Here is a 14,309-nt window from a genome sequence, read left to right as displayed (position 1 = left end):
TAGGAAGTTAAGCCACTTTGGAAGAAAACAAATAGTTAATAAGACCTCAGATAAAATGTTTTATTAATATGAGATTAAAATTTTTGTTAGAACTTACCATCAAAAAGTCTGTCAATAATGTTGTACCCAGCCCGAAGATCTGATAAAGAAAATTCATAAAACTTGGTCCAACCCTGTCAAAAAACAATTTTTTTAAGTAAGCAACTAAACAGTACTCAGAGAGATATACGTATGTATCACTGCCCTTAAACAAAATGATCAATATAGACTTAAAAAATATATAACTCCTGAGAATTTTTTTAAAAATCCAACACATAATAAATCTAAAATAACAGTAAATTTTAAAAAAAATTTACTGGTCATAGCACGAAAAGTACTTTATAATACAATACTAATTTTAGTGATTTATGTAGCAACATAGTCATAGAGAACAAATTGGTATACTAAATTTTTTATTCTGATTACTATATACAATTGGGATATTTCCTGTAATTTTATCCTTCAGAATTGTGGATTTTCTCCAGAAACATACAAAAAAATATTGCACCAAAAAAAGCCCAAAAGCACATAGCAGTATATTCATTCATATTGAACCCACAAAGCATTCATATTAGAACTAAAATTATATACCTATAATAGCTAAAATGTTTGTATAAAATGAATATTCATAGAGCTCTATATTGTATAGACAATAAATTGAAACATAAAATAATTTATACATGGCTTCTATTGACTAGTTCTATGTAATAAAATAAGTTCAAGCTAAAATATATTTAGACTTGGATATTATTTAGGAATACTGATACAAATTTCATTCATTCATTCAACACTCAAAAAATATTGTAAAAATATGTATTATATGTCAGGCTCTGGGAATATAATAATGAACAAAAAGTTATCCCTGCCCTCATGTAGCTTTCAGTAAAACATGAGAAAGGGTGGGGTGGAGACAATCACTCAAATACATAGACAACTGTAAAATGATAATAACTGATGGAGAGAAACATTTAGGATGTTTCACACATGTGAAAGAGATCTGACCTAATCTAGAGGAGAGGGAAAGTCACCCTAATAGGGAGAGCGGTGGCATACAAAGATAAAAGTAGACAGATTTAAGAACTCGTTAGGAAAATAAAACTAACAGAATTTTTGTATTGGATTGTAATGGAGTATGAAAACACCAAAAAGAGGGCTGTTAAGAATGACTTCTCAGCTTATTGCTCATTCAAATTGATGATGGATGATGTCATTCTTAATAAGTGAAACACTGAAAGAATACAAGATTTGGGAAGGAATATCATGAGATCACCAAACGAAAGTTTAACAAAGCATTTAAACAAACACATCAAACAAAAACATAAAGTTTTGGACTGCTATACACCAGGCCGTGTTTTGTTCAATTAAAATATAGCAATGAACAAGAGACAAATATCTGTGCATTTGGGAAGCTTAAATTCTAGTGCTTGATCCAGAATATGTGAATTTTCAGACATGTTTGAGACATCCAACTGGATATGTCAACTGTTAGATAGGCAAACATAGAGCCTAGAAAGTTTATCTGAGCTGTATGTGTAAATTTGGAGTCAATAGCATTTGGATACTTTTTTTTTTTTTAAAAAAAAGAATATTATGGATATTATGAAAACAAAAGATTTAAATTTTGCTCAGTTAGCAGATTTAAGAATTAAAGATCTGTAAAGGATATGTATCCATCAACCATTAACAAAACTCCTCTAATATTTATCTAAACTTTCTAACAATTCGAAAGTCTTAATAAAATTTATATCATTCTGTTAGACCTTATATGTGAAAGTTTATTTTTTAAAAATGTTTAATACCTTGAAGATCAATATTTTTAAAACCCCCAAATTAGAAAACTGTTGCTATCAATATTGCTTAATATATATACCTATGACATGGTCTTTAACAATAAAAATTGTCTCTAACAATTCTATTGTTAGAGACCATGTCATAGGTATATATATTTTGTCTACATTTACCTCCAGTGTTATGATTTTTATGAGAAAAAAAGTATGGTATGAAAAAAAGTGACATTCTCAAACTTTTTTTGTGTGGGAAAGTGAATTGCTGTATCCTCTATGGATAAAAGTTTGGTAATATTTATAGATTTCTAAAAATATGTATATTCTTTGACCCAAATATTCCACATTTAAAAACTGACAGCTATGAATAGATGTTAAATGAAGCATGCGTAGGGATATCCATTGCAACTTTTTTTATAATCGCAAGAGTTGAAAAGAATGTACATGCCCATCCAACAATACAAAACTGCTAAAAGTATAGCAATATTATGTAATACAAAAAATATTTTTAAATTAGTCATTAAATAGACACTGTCACTTAACAATGTCAAATATATTGTTTTAAAAAGCAAGGTACAGAGCTGTGTTTGTAATACACCACCTACTGTTTGAGTTATAAAGAACATAAATGCATATATAAATTAATAAAATGTTTGTAAATTCATACAAACTCTCTGAAGCACAAACAAGAGATGGTTAATAGTGGACCCTCTGAGAATAGAAAGTGGATGGCAGGGAAGTAAGCAGGGAGGAACGTAACTCTTCATTACAAACCATTTTATATCGTTTTTATTTATACCATGTGCCTATATAAAAACAATACAATCTAAATTTTTAATGTAACTTTTCTCAATAAAGGTAAATCACTATCAGTATTGTTCATCTATCAGTCAGGATTAATTGATATATTAGACTAAGGACAGAAGTCAGAGAAGTTAGAAAAAAAAGATTTACAGGGAGATGTGCCTACTCATTTTGGAACTCTAAACTTTTTAGGTGTGATTATTTGAGCAAGTTAACTCTGATCAATGAGTCCCCCCATAAGTGTGGTATACATACTATAAGAAACAACACAATGCTATTATTATTTACCATTTCATCTGTTTGACAAATGTTTATTGACAGGCTACAAGCCAGTCACTGTGTTAAGCACTAAACATACACTATTTCATTTGATGCCCACAATAAAGGTAAATATGATTGTTATTCTCATTCTACAGTTGAGGAAACTGATGCTTATTGGGAGTTACAACAGTTTACCCAAGGTATTGCTGCAAGAAACTCTCGAGTCAAGACTCAAATGCAAGTCTGTCTAGCTCCAGAACCTACGCTCTTGTTTTGACATGGCACTGAAATACAGAGGTTAAAACAGGAGCAGGGTGAGGAGGGCGGTTTGAGGAGAGATTTTACTCCACAGAAGTGGACAAAGTTGAAAAAAGAGGATGGGAAAAATTTAAAGATGGAAGAGTGATGCAATTTACAGCTCAGAGAAACATTTGGCAACAAGAATTGACTATTAGTACCAGATACGACTGCCATGGCAATGGAAAAAATGCAGTTGATTGATTGTGATAACAGTAACAGAGAGCCTTTGGTGAGAAAGAGCTAGATAGATTCAAGACCTTAAGGAAGCCCAGCATGACTGAAGTGTAGAATGCAAGTGACATAAAGTGTCTGAGGCCGGGCGCGGTGGCTCAAGCCAGTAATCCCAGCACTTTGGGAGGCCGAGACGGGCGGATCACGAGGTCAGGAGATCGAGACCATCCTGGCAAACACGGTGAAACCCTGTCTCTACTAAAAAATACAAAAAACTAGCCGGGCAAGGTGGCGGCCGCCTGTAGTCCCAGCTACTCGGGAGGCTGAGGCAGGAGAATGGCGTGAACCCGGGAGGCGGAGCTTGCAGTGAGCTGAGATCTGGCCACTGCACTCCAGCCTGGGCGACAGAGCGAGACTCCGTCTCAAAAAAAAAAATAATAATAATTAAAAAAAATAAAGTGTCTGAGAGGAGGCTGAAGAGATAGATGGGTCTTTTCTTCTGGACTGTGGTAAGGTATTTGCATATCTTTCCCCTAAGTATGATAAAAAGCCACTTGATAAATTTTAAGCAAAATAATAACCAAATTCATATATTAGAAAGATAATTCTGGTTGCTAAATGCAAAAAGTAGGAAGAACAGTTGGAAAACTAATTAAGAAAGTAGTACAGGTGAGAGGTGATGAGGCTTAAAAAATGGTGAAGTCCTCATATTTAAATTATATTTTGGAAGTAGAATTAATAAGACTCTATGATGAATTGGATAGGGAAGCTATGAAACACAACATATCAAGAACAACTCCTGAGTTTGTAGACTGAGGAAGTAGACAGATACTAATGGCTTTTACTGGGAAGAAATGACAGGTGTGGGGAATTCAGGTTTTGAAGTTTGGGATATCTATGCAATATAAACTATAAAAATAATACCTAACACTCACTGAGGGCTTATGATGGGTCACAAATTGTTCTTAATACTTTAATACAATGAGATGTGAAGTAGTTAACTATATACAGTCTAGAAGATTAGCAGAAAAGATCAGACTAAGGATATAAATTTAAGTCATGAGCCAAATTATTATGTAAATATGTAAACCTAGCTATTAAAACTGCATTACAATTTTTTTTTTTTTTTTTGAGACAGAGTCTTGATCTGTCACCCAGGCTGGAGTGCAATGGCGCGATCTCGGCTCACTGCAACCTCTGCCTCCTGGGTTCAAGTGATTCTCCTGTCTCAGCCTCCCAAGTACCTGGAACTACAGGCGTGTGCCACTATATATATAGATACACACACACACACACATATACACACACATATATAGACATATATATACACACACATATGTACACACATATATACACACACATATACACACACACATATACACATATATACACACATATATACAGACACATATATACACACATATATACACCTATATATACACCTATATATACACACACACACTATTTCATTTAATGCCCACAATAAAGGTAAATATGATGGTTATTCTCATTCTACGGTTGAGGAAACTGATGCTTATTGGGAGTTAAAACAGTTTACCCAAGGTATCACTGCAAGAAACTCTTGAGTCAGGATTCAAATGCAAGTCTGTCTAGCTCCAAAATCTATGCTCTTGTTTTGACATGGCACTGAAATAGAGAGGTTAAAAGGGGGGCAGGGTGAGGAGGGCAGTTTGAGGAGAGATTTTCCTCAACAGAAGTGGACAAAGTTGAAAAAAGAGGATGGGAAAAATTTAAAGATGGAAGAGTGATGCAATTTACACACACATATATATACACACACACACATATATACATGCGTGTGCGTGCAAACACACACACACACACACACATATATATATTTTTGGAGGTGGAGTTTCACTCTTGTCGCCCAGGCTGGAGTGCAATGGCACAATCTCGGTTCACCGCAACCTCCACCTCCCAGGTTCAAGAAATTCTCCTGCCTGAGCCTCCGGAGTAGCTGGGCTTATAGGAATGCACCACTATGCCCAGCTAATTTTGCATTTTTAGTAGAGATGGGGTTTCTCCATGTTGGTCAGGCTGGTCTTGAACGCCCGACCTCAGGTGATCCGCCCGCCTCCCCAAGTGCTGGGATTACAGGCATGAGGCCTGGCCACAAAAATATTTTAACATACAAAAATATAAAGCTTAGAATGTATCCAAGACATGGTCTTACTTACCTGAGGAATATAATTTCTTCTTTCTTGACATGCAGCATGAAACCATGCAAGACTGAAGAGAGCATGAGCTCGATGTATATTATCTTTTTTGCTAATTTGCTCAGGAGTCCAAGACTCATAAGTACGCATTAAATTCTTCTTTAAACCTGGAGGTGACTAAAGAAAAAAATCAACAGACATCCTATTGCTAAAATCCTACAAGTAAAATATATTAGATTTTAACATATTTAAGAACATAATTTAAAGAAAAATGTTCACTGATTACCAGGTTTGAGTTAAACTATTATGTTACTTCAAAATGTACATAAAACTAGTTTTAAATTGCTTATACCTAACAGTTCATCCAAATATAAATTCAGAATAATTTTTCAAATTAAAAACTATATACAATAATATTCAAAATAACCAAATAAGTTTTATATGATGATTGAGAGATTTTTTTTTCACTGACACTAAATCACCACTTACAATACTAATGTGATATTGATTGTTATGGGACAGGTGTTTGAGTTTAATATGCCCGTTTTCCCTCACTAGTTGCTATTTGAATTTCCATGAGGAATTCGACATACCATTTACATAGAATGTCAACTAATCTTCCTGGTGCATTAGTCCAAATTTAAAGTATTATGTAACATTGCTAGGCTCATAGACCCAAATAAAAATCCAGGAACTGAAATTGTATATCAGACTAGTATAAAATTTTTTAAAATGTTCATCCATATGCATCATATCTGTCATTATTTTTCAAATTATCAAAATGATAACTTTTCAAGTTCGTGGAAAAATAGCAAAATAATGCCCTCAAGAAATTCTAATATTAAAAAATGTATAATGTGGGTTTTTCTGCCCAAGTTATTCTAACTAGCTTGTTCTAAAAGTAAAATAGTTCTTCCAAAATGGTTTCTAACATAAAAATAATAAATTCAGGTCAATACTTTCAGAATGCCAAAAATTAGTCATCCCCTTTGAAATCCTTCTCATTGTCATTTCTTAAGTAAAATGACTTTCTTGTTTAACAGGTGGCTGGGCATGGTGTAATCCCAGCACTTTGGGAGGCTGAGGCGGGTGGATCACTTGAGGTCAGGGGTTCGAGACCAGCCTGGCCAACATGGTGAAACCCGCCTCTACTAAAAATACAAAATAAAAATAAAATATATTTATTTTATAAAAATAAAAAATTAGCCAGGTGTGGTGGCACACACTTGTAGTCCAGCTTTTTGGGAGGCTGAGGCAGGATAATTGCCTGAACCCAGGAGGCAGAGGTTGCAATGAGCCAAGATTACATCACTATTCTCCAGCCTGGGCCACAGAGCAAGACTCCATCTCAAAAAAAAAAAGAAAAGAAAGAAAATATACTGCTGAAGTATTAAGTACCTAGCAAATTTACACTTTTTAAATGAAAGCTTTTTATGTTTATGAAACATTTATAAAAACTATCAGAGATAAGGCCAAATTTCTGCACACTATTCAATAAAACATGACATTAATAGGAAACCAAACCACTTAGAGTTTTTAAAAAGGCACTACATGAAAGAGCATGCAAATTAATAAATACTATACACTTAAAGAGAAAATCACATATAAATATAGACTGAAAAATAATGAAACAAAAACACTAATATGCCAAAATTGTGAAATAAAGCCAAAGACATATTAAGCTGCAAATTCAGACTTAGAACAATTTCAGTATGAATGCAAGTAAATACAAAACAAACATTCAACTCAAAAAATCAGGAAGAATAAAAGCAGAAAAAATCTAAAGACAGCATTAGAAAGAAAAACAGAAAAAAGAAAATTCAGTGAAATGAAAAGAATCAGGAAAAGCAAATTTATAAGTAAAGGATCAGTTCTTTGGAAAACAAATTTTTTAAACAACTCTGACAACGAATCGAAAAAAGAAAAAAATGATGAAGTGAATTTAACAATTTTAAAAAATGATAATATATGTCCATATTATATATATGCACATACAAATAATCATTTTGAACATCTCAATGAACTACACAAATAGTCTAAGCTAAGATAGTTAAAATTTCCTATAGTAATTCAAGAAATTAAAAAAAAGTTCACTGATAATTGAAATCAAATTGAAAATTTCCATAAAAATGTAATCAAATTATCTCTTAAAGATCCCAGAAAAGGTCACACATTAAAACATTCAAGGAACAGTTTACCTGGTATAATAATACCCCCTTATTGAAATATGTACTGAATTCCTCTTACTTGGCCTTGAATTATATGCTAAGTTCAAAAATGCAAGCAAAAAAAATACCCCCGCCCTCACAGCTCATGCAATCCAGTTCTAGGATATAGATGAGTAGAAGTGTATAGCGGGATTGTAGCTGGAGAAGATTCTGGGAAAGTTCTTTCTTACTAGACCTTATAGTCATTCAATTAAAATATTTCCTGTATTAAATCATCTTTGCATTCCTGGATTAATGCTTATCCTTTTTCTTCCTTAAATGAAACTAACACCTTCAGATGAAAAAGAGCAGTACTGATCTAAAACAACAGGTAGGACCAGGCACGGTGGCTCATGCCTGTAATCCCAGCATTTTGGGAAGCCAAGACGAGAGAATTGCTTGAGCCTAAGAGTTCAGGACCAGCCTGGGCAACATAGTGAGGCCTTGTCTCTCAAAAAAAAAAAAAAAGAAAGAAAGAAATTAAAAAATTAGCCAGGCATGGTGAAGCACCCATAGTTTCAGCTACTCGGGAAGCTGAGATGGGAGGATTGCTTGAGCCCAGGAGGTTGAGGTTTCAGTGAGCTGTGATAGCATCACTGTACTCCAGCCTGGGTGACAAAGCGAGACCCTATCTCAAAAATAAAATAAAATAAAATAGCATGTAGTTACAAACACTAATAAAATGAAAATTTTAATAGTTTGCTATTTTATTTATGACTTTGACAAGTCATAAAATATCATTACAAACACAATTTTAGCTATATAAGGTTTGGGTTGGACCTACCTAGCATTACATGTTAGAGAGATACAAGGATGGATGGACATAAGGACAGAAGGAAGGCAGGGAGGTTGGGAACAATCAACAGAGTGAAAAGCAATCTACAGAATGGGAGAGAATATTTGCATACATCTGATAAGATACTAAGCAATTAGTATCCAGAATATATAACGAACTATAATACTACTCAACAGCAAAACAATAATTCTTAAAATGGACAAAGAATTTGAAAAGACATTTCTCCGAAGACATATAAATGTCCAAACAAATGAAAGATGCTCAACATTACTCATCACCAGGGAAATGCAAATCAAAACCACAATCAGATATTGCCTTAGACCCACTCAGATGGCCACTATTAAACACACACACTCAGAGAAAACTGTTGGTGAAGATGTGGAGAAAGTGTTCAGTGCTAGTGGGAATGTAAAATGATGTAGCCACTATGAAAAACAGTATGAAGTTCCATCAAAAACTTAAAAATAGAATCACCATATGATCCAGCAATCCCACTTCTGGCTACATATCCAAAATAATTCAAAGTGGAATCATGAAGAGATACGTGCTCACCTGTGTTCACTGTATTATTCACAACAGCCAAGAAGTAAAAGACCTAAATGTCTACTGATGGATTAATGAATAAAGAAAATACGGTATATACATACAATGAAATATTATTCTATCTTAAGAAAGGAAAGCCTGTCATATGCTAAAACATGGATGAACCTTGAGGACATTATGTTAAGTGAAATAACAAAAAGATAATCCATGATTTTACTAAATGAAGTAGCTAAAGTGGTCAAACTCTTAGAAAGTAAAATGGTGGTTGCCAGAGGATAGGGCAAAATGAAGAGTTGCTCTTCAATGGTCACAGAGTTTCAGTTTTGCAAGATAAAAAAAGTTCTAGAGATCTACTGCACAACAAGGTGCATATTGCACTATACACTTAAAAATGGTTACAATAGTAAATGTCATGTTATGTGTTTCTTACTACAATAAAAACAAAAACATAAGTATGAAATAAAATTTGAAAAGATTTAAATGTATTTTATATCATCTTATGCTATTTATGTATATTATACCTCATCTAAATGTAAAAAGAAATTGTGTGTTCTATGTAATAGTCGTTTACAAAGTTTTAGAAGTCATGTATAGATTACTGCTTTCATATGAGTACAGATCCAAATTTTAAATCTTCTTACCTCATATGTTATTTTCAAACTTGACTGTAGTAAAATAGGAGTAAAGTTGGGATGAACTTCTGCAGTGAGCCAAAGACGAAAGGTATCCTTAGGTTGAAGAGTATTCAATTCCTTGTTTACAAAACCAATGATAAAAATTTACTTAAATACACACAAAAATTTCTCTTTTATCATTATACTATTAATAACTATTTGTAATTAAAACTTCTGTAACATTCTGATGTATTTCTTAATGCTCTAGTTACATTTCCTTTAAATTTTTATCTTTTCTCTATTACTAGCTCAGTGTAATGAATAAGAATCTGCATCTAAAGTCATGTTGACTGGGTTGAAATTTGAACCTTGTCACTAACCTGCTAGGTGACCTTGGGTTCTTTGACTTATTCCATCTCTAAACAAGGATAATAATAGTACCTATCACATAGAATTGTGTAAGTACCAGAACAGTACCTGATACATAGTAAGTTCAAAATAAGTATTAGCTATAATTGCTATGCCTAACGTACCAGCCTTCTTTTTTCCCTCCCCCCACAAAGACGGAGTCTCGCTCTGTCGCCCAGGCTGGAGTGCAGTGGCGCGATCTCAGCTCACTGCAAGCTCCGCCTCCCGGGTTCACACCATTCTCCTGCCTCAGCCTCCCAAGTAGCTGGGACTACAGGCGCCCACCACCATGCCTGGCTAATTTTTTTTGGTAATTTTTAGTAGAGTCGGGGTTTCACCATGTGAGCCAAGATGGTCTCGATCTCCTGACATCGTGATCCGCCCGTCTTGGCCTCCCAGAGTGCTGGGATTACAGGCGTGCACTACCAGCCTTCTTAAAGTCTTTAGATTCTCACTGCTTTAATTCTTGCTTCTACAGAGTTATATAATGATATTAATTCCCTTATTTACAATTTTTAGTAGCACCTTATGGCCTGTAATATAAATTCAAAACTTCACCATACAAATTAATCTGCCCATGCTTTCTCATACTGTGGGCTTTAGTCATTTATCCAGACTCTTATGACTATCTATAGTCATCACATTTTCTCTATTATTCTCTTTGTAATCTGACAAATTATTACTTATCTGTCAAAATATAATTTAAATATCGTGTCTTAGGGGAATATCTTCTCCAACTCTTCACTACCACAATCCAAAGCAGGTTTAATCACCCATGTCATTTTGTAAATTTTTCCCTTAGTATTCCTCATCCCATAATATAGTTCTTAATGTGATCTGTCTCTTCTAAATTAAGTTCCCAGAGAGCAGGTACAAATTCTGTAGGTAACCAGAACCTGGCACAATTTCTGGCTTTTTCTTGTACTCAGCAAGTATCTGTAAATTTAATAAATGAATAAATAAATGACAGAAGAAATTTTGATAGCTCTAAAAGAGAATGAAGTCTAAAAATTATTTTAATATAATTGATGTCAAACACTAACATTCATTTAATACCACATGAAATGTAGAGTTAAGATGATGAAAAAAATGACAAAAGAATGGCCACAAAAACATTGTGCTTGCTTAAAATTATAAAGGACAAAATGTATTTACACCTCATAACTTTAAAAAGGAAAATTTATATAAACCTTTGCTTTGGGTTAGCACATCTAAAAAATTTAAAAAGTAAAACAATACATTGTGATATAGTTGGATTTATAGCTGGATATAGTTGGATTTACAATAAATTTATAAATTTATATCCAATCAATTCATTCAAACTAATAGAAAAGCAAATAATAATCAGTTATTTTAAAAATTATATAATATCATGTACTGTTTCTAACAGTTCTAATTAAGATGTGCTTTCAAGATAATAACTACATTTTACATAGATTAGTAGCTATCAGTCAACTGTTTGACACAGAAAGCAGTACAAGTATTCACCAGTCTTCTTTATATATCTTAAAACACGTATGATTTATCAGGTCAGGGGCGGTGGCTCACACCTGCAATCCCAGTACTTTGGGAGGCTGAGGCAGGCGATCACTTGAGGCCAGGAGTTCGAGATCAGCCTGGCCAACATGGCAAAACCCTGTCTCTACTAAAAATACAAAAATCAGCCAGGCATGGTGATATATGCCTGTAATTGCAGCTACTTCAGAGGCTGAGGTATGAGAATCATTTGAATTCGGGAGGTGGAGGTTGCAGTGAGCCAAAACTGTGTCACTGAACTCCAGTCCGGGCAATAGAGCAAGATTCTGTCTCAAAAACAAAACAAAACAAAACATATATGATTTATCAGACATAAATTTTATATTTTTGGCTGGGCATGGTGGCTCACGCCTGTAATCCCAGCACTTTGGGAGGCCGAAGTGGGCGAATCACAAGGTCAGAAGATCAAGACCATCCTGGCTAACACGGTGAAACCCCATCTCTACAAAAAATACAAAAAAATTGGCCAGGCGTGGTGGCGGGCACCTGTAGTCCCAGCTACTCAGGAGGCTGAGGCAAGAGAATGGTGTGAACCCAGGAGGTGGAGCTTGCAGTGAGCCGAGATCGCACCACTGCACTCCAGCCTGGGTGACTGGGCTGGACAGAGTGAGACCCTGTCTCAAAAAAAAAAAAAAAAAAAAAAAAAAGAAATTATATTTTTACACACTAGTAATTTTTACACAAAGCCATAATAGAATTACATGAATATTCATAGTCTAAAATCTGTATCTTCTCTTGATTATAAGTAATGAATCATGAATCACCATGGTCCATCAGTTCATTCACTTACTCATTAACTTATTCATCAAAAATTTATTGACTCTATTTGTGGAAGTGTGTAGTTGCCAATTAATTAGGACTGCAGAAATTTTTAATACCTCACAACTAAGGCAGGACCTCCCTCAATTTACTCTATTCTGTTTGCTTCTATTCTATATACTACTGCCAGAATAAATAAACTTCTCTGTTAAGGACCTCCTTTGGCTCTCTAAGTCCCGGGACAAAAATTCCAAAATCTTCTGCATAGTTCTCAGGGTATTCCATAACCTAGCTCTTTCCTAGTCGTCTAACTCAATTTCCCCACACTTCCTGCCTGGCGGGCCCCTCTAGCACTATCAAGGACATCTCTTCATTCCTTGTACTAGGGATGGACATCCCCAGCACTATCTCTGCTTGTGCTGATGGAATTAAAATCATGATATCCTTTCTTTGCCTATACTTAGCAAAATCCCATTTGACTTTCAAGGAATATCTCTTCAGAATCATCTCTAACTACCCAAGACCCTACTCATCTTTCTTAAATAAGCACCAGAATAAAATCTAGGTTTGCATGTAAAGCCTATCCAGCGACTTGTCTGGTCTTAAGACTATTTTTCTCCTGAGTCCATTTGAGATAAATGAAACATTTGCTTCAGTTTACTCCCCAGCTTCATTAGCCCCTAGGAAGTTAGGCAGTTCCCTCTGACACCCTATTATGTCTCTTCTCCCAATACAGACCAAGAGAACAGGAGCATAAAAAGAAACTAATGGTATAAATATTTCTTCCAAGCTTCCCTGTCAATCTTCATTAAAAATGTCTTGGCTTCTCTTATATGCCCTTAAAAAAAGATTTTTATAGACTTCCTATTAATATCTTATTTTGCATAATTGTACATATTTAGGAAATATTTAAATCTAAAATTTCTCAAATACTACTTTTTAAATCATCATAAATAATGCATGACATTTTAATACTGATGTCCCTTGGAGATTACTAAGTTGAGTACAATAGATATTATCTGTACTACATTTATCTGAATCTACCTTTTCCAGAACTGGCAGCCAAGATACCACAAGATGTAAGTTCTTCAAACAGAGCCAGTCTCCATTGCGGGCACATTCTTTTAGCATTTGAATTGCTAAATCAGCTTGACCTTGACCCATGGCAACCTGCAAAAGCAAAAAAACAAACAAACAAAATTTAAAAAACAGATCTGCTAACATGTTATAATATAACGGTATGAGATTCAATAATAGTAATCCCCAAACCTTCCTAACTGGCTTTAATAATAAATTTGGAAGAAGAATCAAACTAATACCAGAAATTAATCTTCTTTAAATAATTAAAAGCTTATATGAATAGTTTAAGTTTCCTGCCAGAATCACTAGTAACAGGTACAATCTGTAGAGCTCCCCTTCCTGAGACACCTCACTGATACCTGAATATTGACCTAATATAGACCTAATCTGCTATGATTGACCAGAACTCTCTATTAGTGCAAAACCTGCACACCTGAGCCTAACAGCGCTACTATTTTGCTATATTTCATTTATATTTTTCTTTGTAAAATTTTTACTTTTCAATTTTGGGTTGCTATGAAGTACTCAGTTGTTTAAAAAATCATTATTAATTATTTTCCCGGTGAAAAAGATGTATTCACTTGTTAAACATTGAGGGTGAATTAATACATTTCATTTTCAAATTTACATGCAAACTGAAAAAAAGGAGACACCCTGAACAAATAAAAGTTCCTACCTCAGGGAAAAAAATTGCATTACAATGAATACATTTTACTCAAAATTTTATGTATTTCTTTCAGTTCAGGTAAATAAAGTGTAAATAAACATTACTGTGATTTATCGTAAAAGCATCCAAGTAAAATTTTAAAAGTAATTCTCAAAATGAAAGC

General features: G+C 34.1%; 1 protein-coding gene and 1 long non-coding RNA gene across 5 annotated transcripts in view; both read right to left on the bottom strand.

The window, feature by feature from the left end:
• DYNC2H1 (dynein cytoplasmic 2 heavy chain 1) overlaps positions 1-14,309 on the bottom strand; it is a 355,588-nt gene that overhangs the window by 151,945 nt on the left and 189,334 nt on the right. For all 4 annotated transcript variants that reach the window (XM_005579474.5, XM_005579475.5, XM_005579476.5 and 1 more), the window contains 4 exons: positions 13,444-13,569; positions 9,724-9,834; positions 5,558-5,713; positions 98-173 (listed from right to left, as the gene is read on the bottom strand). In XM_005579474.5, the coding sequence (XP_005579531.3) occupies positions 98-173; positions 5,558-5,713; positions 9,724-9,834; positions 13,444-13,569 (469 nt within the window). The remainder of the gene's footprint in view (positions 1-97; positions 174-5,557; positions 5,714-9,723; positions 9,835-13,443; positions 13,570-14,309) is intronic.
• On the bottom strand, positions 1,147-2,360 carry LOC135967280 (uncharacterized). Its single transcript, XR_010581264.1, has 2 exons — positions 2,001-2,360; positions 1,147-1,909 (listed from the first exon to the last, which is right to left on the bottom strand). It is a non-coding gene; the product is annotated as an uncharacterized lncRNA (long non-coding RNA).

The sequence above is a fragment of the Macaca fascicularis genome, chromosome 14 (assembly GCF_037993035.2).
Source record: "Macaca fascicularis isolate 582-1 chromosome 14, T2T-MFA8v1.1".
Classification (NCBI taxonomy): Eukaryota; Metazoa; Chordata; class Mammalia; order Primates; family Cercopithecidae; genus Macaca; species Macaca fascicularis.
The sequence above is the reverse complement of the archived record's forward strand: the minus strand, read 5'-3'. Positions and strand labels throughout refer to the sequence as shown.